Genomic DNA, 15988 nt, shown 5'->3' on the forward strand with positions numbered 1-15988 from the left:
GATGATGGAGCGGGGAACCAGTGGCAGCACAGCATGCACGACGATATGGGTGGAGAGAGGCGAGGAGAGGTTGCAAGTGTGGGATTGAAGCGTCTACAGAAAGAGCATCGCAGGCGGTAACCGCCTAAGAGACACTATAGTGCTAGAAAGCAGAAGGAACGGAACAACTAGCCCGCATGGGAAGAGACTTCACTCGTAGCACCATGTACAATGAAATATAAAACTTTAAAGGCATCAACGGTGAAGCATCAGCCTCGCCGCATCCCATGCGACAGTTCGAGACGACGCGGCGCGCGATGATGCAGTTGCCCGCCTGCCGCCGCCGCCTTGTGAGCCCTGAGCGCCAAGACGCTTATGGTCTGGCGCAACTTCCCGCAGCCGACTTCAACAACGTCTATAGAGCTTCCAAGACGACACCCACGCCCAATTCGCCCGCCATGGCCGACCAATACGTCACCTTCCACCCCCGGGACGCTCTCTCCAACACCGCGAGCACCACTCTCCAGACCACGGCTGTCGGCGCCGTCGTTGCCGGTGTCCAGAACACACTACGGAAGCAGAATGTCGGAGCCATGGGCATCCTCACCCGCTCGGGAGGCATAATCGCGCTATACGGTCCGTAGCAGGTCAATTGGAGGAAATTGCATTGGGACCAAGCTAATTCATGTGCAGCTGGTGTGGGAGCCGCCTACCAATTCACACTGGACGCGACTAGCAACCTGCGACAAAAGGATGACTGCTACAGCGAGGCAGTGGCTGGATTCGTCGCTGGCTGCGGCGTCGGCGTTGCTAGTATGAACATTCAAGACGCATGCATAGACCGGTACTAACGGACCACAGGGCGAAGCCTTCCCTTCATGCTCGGTGCCGGAGTATGTTTCTCCACTGTTCTCACTGCCTTCCGATACACCAACGGTATGCGCGGTGTGGGAGATATCCGCGATCAGGTCGACGATGATGGCGAGGTCGAACGCAGGGAGGAGCTGAAGAAGGTGCGCAGGCGGCCACTATCCGAGACTCTCCAGCAACTGGGTGAGGGACGCGGTACGTTGCAAAGTAGTCAATACGCTTGCACTGGGGCTGACTCTACTAGGAATTTACGGTCCCGGCTACGAGGAGAGGAGAAGGCAACGCTTGTTGGACAAGTACGGCATCGACGTCAAGGCAGCGCAAGAATCGGCTTAGAAGCAGCACACCTTTCATTGGAGTTCACAACATCAAATACCTCATCACAAAGACTTGGGCCGCGTCTGGCTCGTGTACATACTACCTCAAACAATCGAATTGTCCATCAAGATGTTGGCTCTATTTTCTACATTGGTATTGGGCTGAAGCTCTCTACTCAACATGCACCAGAGGATAATAATCATAGGGTTTCAATACGATTGGATGAACGGCTTGGATACTAACTTCGGAAAGATATCTGAGATGGTTACAAACAGGCTTGAATGACACCGGATCGCTCTTGCTCGAGGTCAATTAGCGATGCGAAGTAGGACGAGCGACGTGTTTTCAGTATGCAAATAGCTTCCAACGAATCATGACCTCAACACAGCTATTCGGGGATTAGCAACCGTGCTTCTTCGATCCATCTGACAATACACGAGACACTATTGGTGAAATGCGGGGTAGCTTGCATCCCACCAGTTCGATGATGTCGCGTCTCACGACTCTCTATTTAATTCTACTCAATACTGGCCTAGTAACGCAGACAAGCTTCTAGGCCATCACTTCGTTGTATTGCTATGAAATCGTGAATTCCGTGGAACAGCGTTCTGTACCATGTTGCTACTTTTGTCGCGCTCAATGCGCGTCTCTTCCAACCCCACCAAACCACCAACCGACGCGTGAACCTCTCCCCGAAAAGCATCAATCCATGAAAGAAAAAAAACCAACCAACAAAATTTTCACTCCAAGAATAATCCTACATCGGTCTATCCACATCGTGACGACATCTCACGTGCAATGACAGAGTCCAACCTCAAAGAGACCTTCTACCGCCAATTTCACCAGGATGTCGCAAGTCCGTTACCCTCGCACAACTAACATGCGCCGTACTAACCGACCCAGCACTCCAAAGGCAAATCGAAAGCTTGTCTTCTACATCTACATCAGGCGGCGAGCGCAACCAAGCGATAGACGACTGCCTCGCAGGCATAGATAGATTATCCCACGATGTCCAAGACGCATCAAGTCTCCTGCCCGCCTACGATCAGCGGACATATAGCGAAGTGAGCTCAGATATATATATATAAAAGGACGAGAAGGGGAAGATTAAGCTGACAAGAAAACATAGACGATCAAGAAGTTGAGCGAGAAGTTATCGAGTGTGAGGAATAGCTTCGATCCGCCCAAGAAGTTCAGCTTCAAGAATAGAAAGAAGGATATCGTGAAACCAGAAGTTACACCAGGTATATCAAGCGCGACACCGTCTCTTCCATCCGAACCAACACCGCCATCGCAACACCAGGAGACGATGCAACAGGACCCCTCCACATCCGCTCTCTCCCATAAATCCCACGCCCATATAACCCTTCCTCCAACGCCTCACGCTACAAGTTCACCAACAGTCTCTCACCTCACCCACTGCATCGTCGACCTTAGCGCTCCAACAAAAGCAAACGCACCCTTCGCCGCCCTATACCTCCGCTCCATAACCTCGTCGCTCATAATCACCGGCCAGGTCGCAGGCGCAATCCACATCACCGACGTCTCCAACAGCGTCATAGTCACTGCATGCCGGCAATTCCGCATGCATGGCAGTAAGCATGTGGATGTGTACTTGCATAGTACGAGTCGGCCGATCTTTGAGGATTGTGAGGGCTTGAGATTTGCACCGTTACCTCGTGTCTATGTGAGTTCCCTCTCGATATTCGTGGACTTTCCTCTACTAGTGTGGCTAATGATCGCATAGGCGACACCGGAAATCGACCAGTCGGCGAACCAATGGGACCAAATCGATGACTTCAAGTGGTTGAAGGCTGAGCCAAGTCCACACTTTAACATACTCCCTGAGGCTGAACGTGTTTCTGACGAAGTCTGGAACAAGAGAATACCTGGTGATGATGAGAGCTTGGACGATACCTTGAAGGCCGTCAATGTACGGTGACGGCAAGCGATCGTCAACACAGCCATGTAACTTGCAACAACCAGTGTTTATCTGACATATCTACAATCACGATGAAACCCTGAAAAATACCTCACAGTGTGTCGGGGATACTTGTGAACGGCCGTAGTAAAAGGTGTTGTATATTCTATGCTGATCTGTTGTGGCCGTGTAACTGGTAGTACATGTGAGGAAAACCCTGCCTAGCTTAAAGAACACGCCCTAATAAGATCGTACCATCCCTCTTTCTCCTGAGGAAACCACAGTAAGTATGCGTATAGAGCGGGATACTCCATGCTAGACGCGATACGCGATGCAAGAATGTCCCACCAGGCTGACCTACCACGACAACAGTATACCTACGCCATGGCAGGAGGAGGGCTGCGCGAAAGAAATCGTTCGCCGACTCATGCGAAATGAGCGAAGACGAGAGCGAGGACAATAGCTGCAAGGGAGTTCTTCCCCGCACTAACGATATGACCGGTGTTGATAGGGATTTCGATGTAGCTGGGAGAGGGGGCAACGATCGTGCCGTTGATGCCGACGGATGGGTATGGGTAACTAAAAGATCGGTTAGTGGATGGTCGAAAATACAACATTACAGGACGTACCCAGATCCAGAGGGATAACCGGAGACACTTGAAGGGAAGCTTGTCGCTATGGCCTGTGTGTCCGTATTGGGGTTCGTGCTGTTGCCAAGCTCGCCCGAGGAAGGCCCTACAGTGATGTATGACGTGAAGGTCTGCGTCTGATAGCTCGTTATCCTAATAGTGCTTTCGATGACGGTGGAATCAGGGCCTGTCGGGGACGAGGAGCCAGGGTAACCAGTAGTATCAGATTTTGTAGCTGGATACGTGCCAGAGATAGCACCCGAAGATCCTGTTGCAGTACCGGGTGGAGCAAGGTAGCTGCCTGATGCAGACCTGGTCGAGGAGCCCCCAGACGGAAAGGAAGTGGGTAAATCATCCGTCTGGGAGCCTGTGGGGAGTCTGCTCGAGGACGGTCCGGCGGAGCTGACACCAGGCGAAGAGGCCGTGAGAGAACTAGGCACAGCAGCAGTGTTGGAGCTTGTTGTTGCGGCCGAGCTGCCTGATGGCACAACGTACCCACTTGAAGACGGTCCAGCAGGTCCAGATGGGGTAGCAGAGCTGCTTGATGAAAATGTATATCCGCTTGAAGATGGACCTGCGGGTGGTGAGACTGCGAGGGTAGTCGGCACGGTATCTGTGTAAGAGCTCGATAGTGCAGTTGAACTACCGGACGGAACATTGTACCCACTCGACAGTGAGCCAGTAGAGCTGGCTTCTGCAGAAGTAGGTACGGCATTTGTGTTGCTACTCGATGGCGTAGTTGGGCCAGAGGGCACATAGCCTGGTGTTGAATGAGCAGCTGAGTTACCGGAGCTTAGTCGTGAAGACAGGGTGACCAAGGAGCTAGGCACTTCATTAGTGTTGCTGTGGGGTGGAGTTGCTGAGCTAACAGGGGGAACAGAGTCTGAGTATGGCACGGACGAGACCGCTGAACTACCAGGAACCACAGGAGCTGGGTTGGTATGTGATGGGACCAATGAGCCACCAGGAGGTGCAATGTATCCACTTGACGAGTCAATGGAGCTGGTTCCAGCCGAAGAAACGGAATAAGACGTGACGATGGAATCTATTATGGTAGATGAAGGGACCACAATGATACCGCTTGATCCGGGTGGAGGGTACACTGACGTAATGGTAACAAAGACAGGGCCATTGTAAGACTCCGACCGAGTGATTACACTCACACTAGGGAGCGTGACATAGGCGCTTGACGAGACGCCTGTTGGCAAAGCACTCGTCTGAGGAGCAGAGCCAGTGAGATATTCGGAACCAATGGGAGAGATCGAAGACCCTGGGATGATGCTGACAGAGATGCCCCCAGACTCGGTAGGGTACGCAGAGCTAGCAACCGATGATGGAGTAGCTGTAGTGGCAGGTGGTCCATATCCCGGAGGCGTCGATGAGAGAAGACAGATGGTGGTGGTTGCAGTGACATAGACGACAGACGTCTGAGCAGCTGTAGTATAAGGAGGGCAGCTTGCAATATCCGTGCAGATCTCGGAGACCAGATGGGTTGACGTGACCATAACGACCATGGAGTGAATATCGGTGAGGGCACGCTCGACACCTAGTAATATGTCAGAGTTGTCCGATCATTCACACATCTCCAGCATTAGTATCGAGCAGTACCGCTGCCCTACTGAGCAGCAATGCTGAGCAGAGAACTGCATGAAGAACGTGACTTACGAGGGGATGCAAGAGGCTGGACTGCAAGAGCAGTACCTCCGAAGAGGGCGGCAAGCTGGGTGACCTTCATGTCAGGCGTCGAGCTGACGTCTGAGGCGAGGTGGGATAAAAGAGTGCACCTGATGAGCAAGATGACGAAAGGACCAGGACGGCTGCTGAAGGAGGGCCAAGGTGAGTGTGGTAAACGAATGTAGGAAGTTGGTGCAGGCAGAAGAGAGATGATAAATACTCGGCGATGGACTTTATCGGGGGAGGCACGAGTGCCAAGGGATGGGTGACCTCCATGAGAAGTTCCAGGATGAGGTTAGAGAAGGTGCTCCCTGGTCACAACAAACACATCCGAAGGGGCAAGGGCAACAACCCTTGGAGGCAACTATGATAATATGAGACTGTAGCAACGTCATGAGAGAATTTTCGGCAGCTCCGAATGCAATCGCAACTCTTAGATAGGAAGTTGCATTATTGCACGAGAGCGGTCTTTCACTTCGGGGCTGAGTGAGGCCAGCATCGCAAACATTCCTAGCAGTGCCGTCTAAACTCGTTGTAGAAAACCAGGGTCAATAACATGGAAGGTAAGGTTGGAAGAATGTGATTCTACATACATGCGGGTATACTATAGCTAGTCATCTTGATGCTTTTACCCCCAAAACGCCCGGATGCACCCATCCGTATATGAACACCTCAAGACCTAGCTTATGCCAAACGCTACTGACGCGTTGGTAGATAGGCACCGCCAGCCAGTACCAAATTCATCCGGGTGAATTGCACCTTGTACACAGGACTGTCTTTTGACGGAAATACACTGATCTGATCAGCCGACACGCCCGTCTCCTTGCTAGCTTTCTTTCCTGTGACTGTGGTACCACTCGCACCCTTGGTCGTCATGGCGCCGTCCGCCTTCGCAGCCACACCATCAGCAGTCTTCTCGCTAGTCTCCTGCAGCACATCCCAGACACGGACCGTCTTGTCCGCACCGGCTGAGACAAGGACGCTCGACTCCACGCTCCATGACAGCGACCAAATACCGCCCTTGCCATGTCCACGCATGCGCTTGCGCCTTCGCCCAGTCTCGAGGGTCCACAGGATAATGTTGCCTGCGTCGTCGGCGGATGCGAGAGTCCTACCGTCAGGAGAACAGGCTATGGCGGTTACATTGCCTGTATGGCCTGTAAAGAGGCGCAGACAGTTACCACCGGCGATGTGCCACATGCGTACCGTGCGGTCGCAAGAGCCAGTGAAGACATAAAGATTGTTGGGGTGGAAAGTAACGCAGTCAACGTCGTTGTCGTGGCCAACATAGATGCGCAGAGGTTCGATATGGTCTGTTGACCACAGACGCGCGGTGCGATCATTCGAGCCTGTGAGGAAGTAGTGTCCATAGGGTCCCCATTGCAGATCCCAGACGGGGTTGTCGTGTCCGCGATACGCTACAAGACAAGTGTATGTATCTAGCGACCAGAGTCGGACGGTCTTATCTTCCGAACATGAGAGAAGGCATTCTGAGTTTGTGGGTGGGCCAGAAGGATATGGATTTGCTGTGGAGGGTGAGAAGGCCACTGCAGTAACAGGACCTGAGTGGCCGACCAGCCGTCTTGAAGACGATGGTTGAGCATCTGGGTTGTCGTTCGGAGAGGTGAGAGGACTGCCGTCCATGGACCAGACGCGGATGTAGGACTCGTTCATACCGGCAGCAACAAGCTGGTTGTCGCCAGAGAAGTCGATACAGTTAATGCTATTGCCACATCAGTCATAGTTTTCGGAATGACACAGCTAGTCAACTCACCTGTCGTATGTGTTGTGGAAGGTGTACATAGTGACGCTGACAGCGGGACCAACGCCGCCTGTTCTGCCTTCCATCTTGTAGCGATCTCGGTGCTCGATGATCTTCTGAACCTCCATAGAGACGTCGCGCGCTAGGGAGGGAGGCAGAGGAACAAATTCGCGCGAGGGTCCGTCTTCTGTCGGCTCCTGTTTTATGCGTTGCTCAAACTCCTCTACCAGACTTGGTTGTCCTGGCCTTGGTGCACTCTTAGCGTCCTCGTCTTGTAGAGCTGCTCGGACGTCCTCCTGCAGGTCTGCCTCTTGCGGGTATGCACCTAACTGCAGCCTTATCCGAGCAGCCTCCGCTTCAGGATCGTGGCGCGCAGTCAGAGGATGACCTGGGGCGTGTCCTGGAATACCTTCGTCTTCTGCTGGGAGCTCGTCTTCGCCGTGTCCACTCGCCAGGATTGCTGCGATACTTTTCTCGGCGGTGGCTGTCCGGTCGACGGTGACTATGTTCAGGTGTTCCCGGATCACGTCTATTATTGTGGAACCGCCATCAAAATGCTTGGATTCGAGGAATTGGATGAGGTTAAAGAACGGCATCGTCGTTAGCGTAATCCGGTACTTGTTATCGATATATAGCTTCGCTATGCGGCTCTCCTGCAAATGCGCTTGTAGCCGCACTTGGCGGAGTGTCTTGATGTCTTCATCGTGGTCGCGCTCGAAGAGACCCTGATACGTCGCAAAAAAGGTTTCCGCATCTTTCGTGTAGAAGTCGCGCACCAAGTCCAGGAATGAGTACACGAAGACAGGCCACAGCAGCTTTCGCAACTCTGGTCTATACAGGTCTAGGTTGTCCTCGGTGTATTTGCGTAGAAGCTCGAATGCTTTTGTGTATTTCGCACCGCCTGCTTCGGTGCTCTGCGCCGTGAGAGGTTGGCCGTTGGTTTGCGGCTCAGACTCCTTGCGGAGCATCGCCTCGGTGCGAACATAACCCTTTTTCGAGAGGTATTCCAACACCTGTATGAATGTTAGCAACAACGCCCTTCGATGTACAGTCATTCATAGATCCGAAGCAGCGATTGAAGCTCCGAGTGCGCAGTACCATATTGTGACTACTGGAATTGGCCGCATAGGACTGGCCGTACAGTGATCCGCTCATATTTGGCTGTCGTTACGCTACCAGCAGGGTAAAGCGCGCAAATTTGGAACCGGGTAGATGCGCGCAGATTGAGAGCGGAATTGAGTAGAAACCAGAAGAGAGTGTACGTCGAGAATAAAACCAAGCACAGCTTTCTTTCACAAAACGCGACGGCCAGAACCCGCGCGAACAATGCGCTCTTACCTGCCGCAATTGTACAGGCCCTTGGAGCAGCGACAATAGCAAATACTGTTTGAATAGGGAAGAGAGCTGTACCTACAATTTGATTCAAGTTCTGCTGGGATTGCGGCCCCGAGGCACCTGGCGGCGGGGGACCACCTTGCGGAGGCATGGCGTTGTGTGGTGGTAGACCTGCGCTGGGAGGTCCATTTCCTACACTCATTTGCCTTACAGGCCCGGGCCCTTGAGGGGGCCCTGACATGGTTGTGGTGTTGTTCCTTCTCTTCTATGTCGGCAGGTGGCTGCTCCTTCACCTCGAGGCTGGGTGGAGACAGGTCGCAATGCGCATAAAGGGCCGGAAACGTCTTCTGATGGTCGCTTCTCGGTCGCAAGTGGTAGTGGTGAGATATTGACGCGTGAAGACTCTGTGTAGATGGGTGAGTCGCGTCTGAAGCTTCCCAGGACGTCACCGAGACACGCCGTGTTGCGGAGTGAAGGACGGAGGTGAGGTTCGACTCGCGCGGCCTGCCAAGAATATGGCGGTGCGCATGCATGGCGGGCCCTGAGCTTCCCAACTTCAACTCCAAGATACCAAACACAGGCCAGATATTTGTCGCATTAATTTTCGGCACATCTGATTTTGTCGCAGACATCGGCTCTATAGCCTCATACATCAATCAACTCATACACCACTCTAATCACTACTACTGTCTGCAACCTCCAAACATCCGACCATGTCCACCGAAGCCGATCCACAAACCGCAACCGAGATGGACCAGCAGCAGACAGGCGCCGCGAAAACATCTGAAGAACCGAAAACGTATCGAGAAGTCGCTGCTGAGCACATCGATACCCTCAACGAAATCAACCACCAAATACCTAAATTGCTCAAATACTTTGCAACCGCCCTTAGCCAGCTCACCAACGACCCGATCCCCTTCCAACATGACGCCATGGAGTGTACACCTGGAACTCTCGACGCGCGCAAAGAAGCCTTCCGAATCAACGCTCTTTTCGTCTCAGCGTCCTGCGAGGTAATACGATCAGAGTTGGTGAAGCAAATCAACGCTCTGGAGCGGTACAAGGTCATACCAAAAAGCCATCCCAAGTTCACCGCGACACAGAGACAAGGACAAGGGCAGAAAGGCAAAAAAAATGAGAGCGAAGTTGTGGACCCAGAGAAGGAAGTCAAGAACGGAGGCTACGGGGAATTTGACGTGGGCGTGCTAAACGCAAGGGCGAGCTCGGGACAAGTTGGGACAGAGGATGTGCTGGATCGGGCGAAGGCGATACTGGAGGAATTACAGAAGCGGACTGCAAGTATAACAGGCGGACAAGAAGACATGGATGTTGATGGATGAGGGGTTTGGAGTACTGAGACGTGACCAACCGAACCAAAAATGCCGACAGCGTGCACGTGGAGCACCGCAATCCAGATGAGCCCAGAACCATACAACAGATCCTACACTATGCAGCCTATGGATCTGGAACGTTTAGGATGTACCTGGAAAGCAGACGGCAGCCTGCAGGGCCACAAAGCTGAGACGGAGGGGCAACTGAACTTGACAGAGTTCTACAGCACCGCTGCAGACATCCCCGGGATACTCGCAGTAAAGGATTCCGAGGTAAATACACGAACGCTTTCACGCTCAAGTAGGGCGATGCGACGAAAGGAGTAGTCCTTCGATACATTTAGATCTCAATCGCACTTCTACGATATAGTAGCCTTGCTCTTTGCTACAATACTCCTAGCGTCTTTCCCCTATCAGCAATCTAGTGGCGTCCCTCAAGTGCCTTCTTCATAACACCAATATCCTCCGGTGTAGTTCTGCAACATCCTCCTATCAAACCAGCCCCAGTATCAGACCACTCCCTTGTCTTTTCCGCCAATGTAGACCCTTCTGTTCTCTTACCTCCCCACTTCCTCGCCTGAGCATTCCACTGCTCACCAGAGTTGGGATACACAAGCAAAGTTCCTCTCTTCACCAATGGCTTTAAAGTCTTCAAAGCAGCCAACCCCAAATCGTCTGGTACACAATTGAAGCCCAGCGCAACCACCTGTTCCACATCATCGAAAATTGCTGCGATCTCGGACAAAGGCGTTCCATCGCTGATATGCGAGCTATCCCGTAGTGTGAATCCAAACCAAGCTTCTGTGCTGGGGAACTCTGTGGTAAGGAGGTTTAGGAGGGCTTCGGTTTCGCCTTTCGACGGTATGGTCTCGCAAGCCAGAATGTCGACACCGGCAGATACAAGGGCTTGGATGCGTCCGCGGTGAAAGTTCTTCATCTCTTCCTGTGGGATGGAGTAGTCGCCTCGGTATTCTGAGCCATCTGCGAGGAAAGCGCCGTATGGGCCTACACTGCCCGCTATGAACAATGTACTCCGAACATCTTCATTTGTTTCGGTGACATATTCATCTCTTGCTTGCTGCGCTAGTTGCACACTTTTCTTCACGACTTTCTTGGCTTCCTCTTCACTCAAGCTTAGATGCTTGACTAGTCCCGGAACGGAGGCTTGATAGGATGCTGTGATTGCGACATTTGCGCCTGCGCGGTAGTAGTCGAGATGCGTTTGTTTGATTAGGGACGGTTGGTCCAGAAGAATTGATGCTGACCATAACGCGCCGCTTATGTCTGCTCCCAAGGTCTCCAGATAAGTTGCTAGTGCACCGTCCAGAATTATGGGGGTGCCTTTAGCGACGTGGGCGGATAATGTGTTTGGTGCTTGTGATGATGCCATGATGGTACTCGGGACAGATTCACGAGAGATCTAGAGATGAGTAGACGATGCAAACGTTGAGCAAACGCGAGGCTCTGATTGAGAATGTTGAAGCTGTGTGCTGAGATTTAGTCATTGTCCGATGTGCGGAGTTTCGAGCGCCGATGTTCAATGGGCATTCGAACGTCCAGAGAAAGTTTTACTTGAGAAGCCATTGACTCTGCTGTGATTGCACTGCCACTTGCGTTACTTGCCCGGGCGTCATCCCAAAAACAGCATAACACATGATAACCCGCCATTGCCCTTACTTGATCGTGGGTGGCGTGAATGCGTGTGGTTTGGGGGAAGCGACCAATGAGCAGGAAGCACTAACAACAATTATGGGTCTGCAGTCGACGCGTCGAGCATCATCACTCTTCAACGTTATTCATACATGCGCAATATGACTACTGCGGACAATCACCATACGCTTCGAAATGCTTGTATCATGTGAAGCATCTTGAACATTGTGCTGTCGGCTTAGCTCAACATATTTTGCACCTCTACAGGTCGTCGCGTCCCTTCAGCCGCCAGTTTGATCGTGTTCACTTCATCAATCAGTCAGTCAGAAGCATGGAGAGCTTTGACCCTTCGTCTGGCCTTGTCTATAGGGAGACGACGTCAACTTCGGTCCGTTCAATGATACCGGGATGGACGAGCCATTCTTGGGGTCGAAGAGTGGACCCATCGAAGCACCGGCGCCCAACTCCAGGATGCGATACCCTGCAATCAATGGCCCTCCGTTGTTGTATCTGGAACATTGACTATATGGAACCTGAAACTCTGCAATGGCTTGGATGGCCGTATGTCAGCCGCTTATACGACCGTATCAAGTCTACGTGGGTCAAAGGTCGCAACTTGGGTTTTCGTGATCTGGCTAATCCACTTATACAGCGACACGCTGACTTTTCGTACGTGGAGCCTCTTTCGGAAAGCGTTTCCAAAAGACATTGATCGCCACTCTACATTCCGTGTGCTTGACTGGGAATCCGAAAATCTCTTGCCCTCTGTCATTGATCGCTTGGTCAAACTCGACCTTGGCATGTTGACTTTCCTCTGCATCCAGACCTTCAACTTGACGATCGATCAACTTATTGCCCTTGCTAAGATCAATACGCTTGCAGTACTCGCACTGGAGGTTGGGAGAGACTCACTTGCATTTTGGGATGGGACAATGTCCATCCACACGATACGCAATTGGGGACGGAGTGTTAGCGAAAGTGGTGCTTTCAAAGAACTACGAGTACTTGTCGTTGACGGCTGCAATTCCCTCCCACGAAGATCAGTCTTAAAGAGCATTTCCTCTTTTCCTAGCTTAAATCTCGCTGGGATCTTTGGCTCAGACGATCCTCCTAAGGCAGAAGATTGTTGGGAAGATTGGCACTTGCGTTTTCCACCAAAGTGGGTTACTCATACTGAGATGTTGGCTCGTTTTACTAACAGGGTAACACCAGCGGTCGTGACGAAACCTTACAGCATAGCGTGTGGGGAACTTCTGATACCTCGAGAGCATTCGACATGCGACGTTTGTATGATATCTCCCTGGAGATATCCAAAAACGTTCCTACTGGCGACAGGACATACCAGTCCTTGTCCATGCAATATACTCAGCATAATAAAACAGGGCTGGCTGGAGAGCCCGCATGGTTCATCCGGGAGCTGAAAGACCAACCTGTTCGACCCATGAAGCGTGTCCAGGAAGACAAGTCTCGGCTTGATGGTAAGAGAAGGAAGGTACGCGACGACAAGAAGGTCGATATGGGTTCACTTTTGGGAAGCTTTACTTAATCACTGTCTTGCGCACAGCTACCCGCAGACAGCCAGACAAATAGAGCGGAAGTTATTCATGCTCACCCCATTCTTGAAGAATGGGCAGAAGGAATGCAACATGATCTGGAGGCAAGAGTTACATGGTAAAAGTGTAGCCAGAGGTTATACGGTATTTGATTTGGGTATCACTCTTCGTACGACACGGCGCCGTATATCGCCAGGATCCCTCATGTCGTACACTTTAGTGATTCAGTGGAACGATCTCAGCGTTGATAGAGAGCCATGTAGATGCCAGAGGTATATCAACACTACATGATTTGTTATACTCTAGACTTTGTCTCATATCAGGTCCGCTCAAGGTTCACGCGTTTCTGAAGTCCAAGTGCGCTGGATATCAACAGCTCATCGCGCTGCATAGACATCCGACCCGCGTGCACCTTTCTGCATGTAGAACAATGCACAATCGACGTTTCGAACCTGATAATAGCACGCCATCAGTCTCTCATATGCTGGCTGTTCGTGCATATACGCAAACGCGACCAGGTCGCTAAGTCAGCTTGCGTTCGATCCGGGGTGTCCAGCTTAACCGCTTCGACTAATATTTTTTGTCGTTACTCTAAGAGAACTCATTGTTCCTGTTCACCGGGAAGAGTCATAGATATATCTCGTCATCTTTTTGTCCTGCCATCGGAGCTACGGGAAGCGAAAGACCCTTGCATTGTCAAATGCCCGGAGAAAAACGTATTACATCTGCCTGAAATGGACCCCCGTGCCTTTGCTCTTTACTTCCAGCTCGTTTATACCGGTCGCCTTCCAAGCAAACCCAATGGCTCATCCGACACTGATCACGACGAGTACGCCCTCCTGTGCAAACTCCATAACATTGCGCACTCGGTCAAAGACACTAAGGCTGCAAACTCCGCTCTGAACGTTATCTTTGCGAAGTCCGTAGAGAGTGCTAGAATTCCATCAAACGAGCACGTATGGATCGTCTACGCTGGCACTCCTGGCGCATGTGGAGCTCGGAGGATGATGGTGGACTTCTACACTTATGAGGCTACCGGAGACTTGATGAAGGCGCAGGGTGAAGATTCACACAGAAAAGGGTTTCCGCCAGAGTTTTGGAACGAGCTAGCGATGAGTTTGGTGGAAAAGAGAGGCGTGCCAGATCGACGGATGACTAAAATGACCGCAGGACAGTAACACGGCCAGTGAGAGGGGGCATTGGACAGGCGAACGAATACACTCGCCTTGTTGACTGCTCGATAGCAATCTGGAAATCACGGACGGTCACCGAAGGGTCTGCAGAATAAGCGGACAGGCAGTGATATGTGTGTCGCGGAAGCGAATATGTAGAATTCAGCTAGATTAAGTATGAGGTTTCCTTTGAGATCTGGCATAGATGAAGACTATCGTGAGTAGTTGAAATCAGCATGGAGTCATTATTCAGTAGATCTGCATCCTCTAGCTGTGGCACAGTATCGAGTTGATTTTTGGACGTCAAAGCCTCTTAACAAATTTGTTGGTCGTGTTTTCTTGCTTATTCGTGTATCTTCTGCGTACCAATATAACGGGAGGTGACATCGGTGTCTTTGTGAAAATAATTGGGTTTTCCATGCCTTGGTAGAATGTTCTGGACAGGTCAGCGAGTCGCTCCGGGGATATCCATGAGTTACAAATGAGCTTCCTTTGCCATGACTAGCGATAAAGCCTCAAGCCTGTTGGTGCACTATGCGCTTTTGTTGAGACGGGTGACAATGCGCATGGGCATGCGTGATAAGATCGTGACACATGATACGAGGAGACGTCATAGTCGCGAAGACAGTCATGCCTTTAACCAGTGCTCAAGTCGTGGGACTGTGATATGCATCAGGAGAATTGCCCACGTCAACAAAAGAATCGGAGAAGTGGTGAATGCAGACAGCCCGGGAGGTCGGTGGATCACTCAGCAGCGCTAATGACTGTTCCGGAGTTGAGGCTTGGCAGCGGGGCTTAGACCGCCTGCAGGCTCCCCCATAGATGGTCCCCTCGCCACCCTTCCCTTCGCCGATTAATACCCTCAACCGCTCCACTCTACTACTCGCGACCTTCCTCACACACGACCACTCTCCACTTTCCCACTATACCACGAACGACCGACCTACTACACTCTCTCAGCACCCGTAGAGCGCCCCAGTCGATTTCATGACCACGGACATCCAGAATCTCAAGTCCTTCGATCCGTTCGCGGAGGCTGATGATGCTGGAGGAGAAGTAAAGTCTACTCAGCAAAACTACATCCATATTCGTATCCAGCGTATGTACACCTTCTTATCTCCTGTTTTCCGATCTCGTCTTCTGCGCGACATCGGCGCGCTATTCCTTCCCCTCTTTCCCCATGTTTCAAGAAATCGCGCAAGGCTGACGTCAACCCCCAACAGAGCGCAATGGTCGCAAGACTCTAACGACGGTCCAAGGCCTACCTAAGAAGTTCGACCAGAAGAAGATTCTCAAAGTCATCAAGAAGAAGTTCGCCTGCAATGGCACTGTCGTCGCAGACACCGAGATGGGAGAGGTGATCCAGTTGCAGGGAGACCAGCGCAAGGATGTTCAAGACTTCTTGACTGACAAGAAGGAGGGCCTGGGCCTTGATGGCAAGACCATCAAGGTCCACGGTTTCTAAACTCATAAAGGATGTGGATGTGATGCACACCGCCGCTCCTCCCGCCGAAGCCGGATGACCGCTCCAAGGTCGCGCCAATAATACGGCGGAGGAAGAGCAAGCCGGCATGTCGCATGTGCGGAACACACTCGACAATGCTGAGCCGCGATGCTGCAGAGCAGATACCCCACGTTGGAGGAGGACCACAGTCTTCCTATCTCCGTCTCTTTGAAGGAAGCAGATCAGGTTTTTGAAGCTTCGCAGGCTGAAGTATCAGTTGTTGCAGGATGAAAGGGCGATTAAGATGGTAGTCTTAGAGAGTGTTTTCAATCAGAGAGTGCTTTGTAACA

The 15988-nt window shown here is 51.8% G+C and overlaps 9 protein-coding genes across 9 annotated transcripts; 6 read left to right on the plus strand and 3 right to left on the minus strand.

The window, feature by feature from the left end:
- Nucleotides 1–437: 437 nt before the first annotated feature.
- On the plus strand, nucleotides 438–1185 carry ALTATR162_LOCUS2143 (uncharacterized protein; the record flags this gene model as incomplete). Its single annotated transcript, XM_043309745.1, has 4 exons — nucleotides 438–615; nucleotides 673–792; nucleotides 841–1044; nucleotides 1094–1185. 4 exons carry the CDS (start codon nucleotides 438–440, stop codon nucleotides 1183–1185), a joined length of 594 nt encoding a protein of 197 aa, XP_043165680.1.
- Nucleotides 1186–1965: 780 nt separating this feature from the next.
- ALTATR162_LOCUS2144 (uncharacterized protein) lies at nucleotides 1966–3109 on the plus strand (the record flags this gene model as incomplete). Its single annotated transcript, XM_043309746.1, has 4 exons — nucleotides 1966–2023; nucleotides 2071–2231; nucleotides 2297–2854; nucleotides 2915–3109. 4 exons carry the CDS (start codon nucleotides 1966–1968, stop codon nucleotides 3107–3109), a joined length of 972 nt encoding a protein of 323 aa, XP_043165681.1.
- A 404-nt stretch (nucleotides 3110–3513) lies between these two features.
- ALTATR162_LOCUS2145 (uncharacterized protein) lies at nucleotides 3514–5452 on the minus strand (the record flags this gene model as incomplete). The annotated part of the gene is made up of 3 exons (XM_043309747.1): nucleotides 3514–3667; nucleotides 3718–5263; nucleotides 5383–5452. 3 exons carry the CDS (start codon nucleotides 5450–5452, stop codon nucleotides 3514–3516), a joined length of 1770 nt encoding a protein of 589 aa, XP_043165682.1.
- A 635-nt stretch (nucleotides 5453–6087) lies between these two features.
- ALTATR162_LOCUS2146 (uncharacterized protein) lies at nucleotides 6088–8729 on the minus strand (the record flags this gene model as incomplete). The annotated part of the gene is made up of 3 exons (XM_043309748.1): nucleotides 6088–7114; nucleotides 7166–8166; nucleotides 8568–8729. 3 exons carry the CDS (start codon nucleotides 8727–8729, stop codon nucleotides 6088–6090), a joined length of 2190 nt encoding a protein of 729 aa, XP_043165683.1.
- Nucleotides 8730–9201: 472 nt separating this feature from the next.
- On the plus strand, nucleotides 9202–9828 carry ALTATR162_LOCUS2147 (uncharacterized protein; the record flags this gene model as incomplete). The annotated part of the gene is made up of 1 exon (XM_043309749.1): nucleotides 9202–9828. One exon carries the CDS (start codon nucleotides 9202–9204, stop codon nucleotides 9826–9828), a length of 627 nt encoding a protein of 208 aa, XP_043165684.1.
- A 412-nt stretch (nucleotides 9829–10240) lies between these two features.
- ALTATR162_LOCUS2148 (uncharacterized protein) lies at nucleotides 10241–11209 on the minus strand (the record flags this gene model as incomplete). The annotated part of the gene is made up of 1 exon (XM_043309750.1): nucleotides 10241–11209. One exon carries the CDS (start codon nucleotides 11207–11209, stop codon nucleotides 10241–10243), a length of 969 nt encoding a protein of 322 aa, XP_043165685.1.
- Nucleotides 11210–11995: 786 nt separating this feature from the next.
- ALTATR162_LOCUS2149 (uncharacterized protein) lies at nucleotides 11996–13015 on the plus strand (the record flags this gene model as incomplete). Its single annotated transcript, XM_043309751.1, has 3 exons — nucleotides 11996–12066; nucleotides 12122–12628; nucleotides 12682–13015. The coding sequence occupies 3 exons, from the start codon at nucleotides 11996–11998 to the stop codon at nucleotides 13013–13015; spliced, it is 912 nt and encodes a 303-aa protein (XP_043165686.1).
- Nucleotides 13016–13756: 741 nt separating this feature from the next.
- ALTATR162_LOCUS2150 (uncharacterized protein) lies at nucleotides 13757–14200 on the plus strand (the record flags this gene model as incomplete). Its single annotated transcript, XM_043309752.1, has 1 exon — nucleotides 13757–14200. One exon carries the CDS (start codon nucleotides 13757–13759, stop codon nucleotides 14198–14200), a length of 444 nt encoding a protein of 147 aa, XP_043165687.1.
- A 981-nt stretch (nucleotides 14201–15181) lies between these two features.
- On the plus strand, nucleotides 15182–15659 carry ALTATR162_LOCUS2151 (uncharacterized protein; the record flags this gene model as incomplete). The annotated part of the gene is made up of 2 exons (XM_043309753.1): nucleotides 15182–15293; nucleotides 15454–15659. The coding sequence occupies 2 exons, from the start codon at nucleotides 15182–15184 to the stop codon at nucleotides 15657–15659; spliced, it is 318 nt and encodes a 105-aa protein (XP_043165688.1).
- Between the last annotated feature and the right edge of the window lie 329 nt (nucleotides 15660–15988).

The sequence above is a fragment of the Alternaria atra genome (assembly GCF_907166805.1).
Source record: "Alternaria atra isolate CS162 genome assembly, contig: 21, whole genome shotgun sequence".
Lineage (NCBI taxonomy): Eukaryota > Fungi > Ascomycota > Dothideomycetes > Pleosporales > Pleosporaceae > Alternaria > Alternaria atra.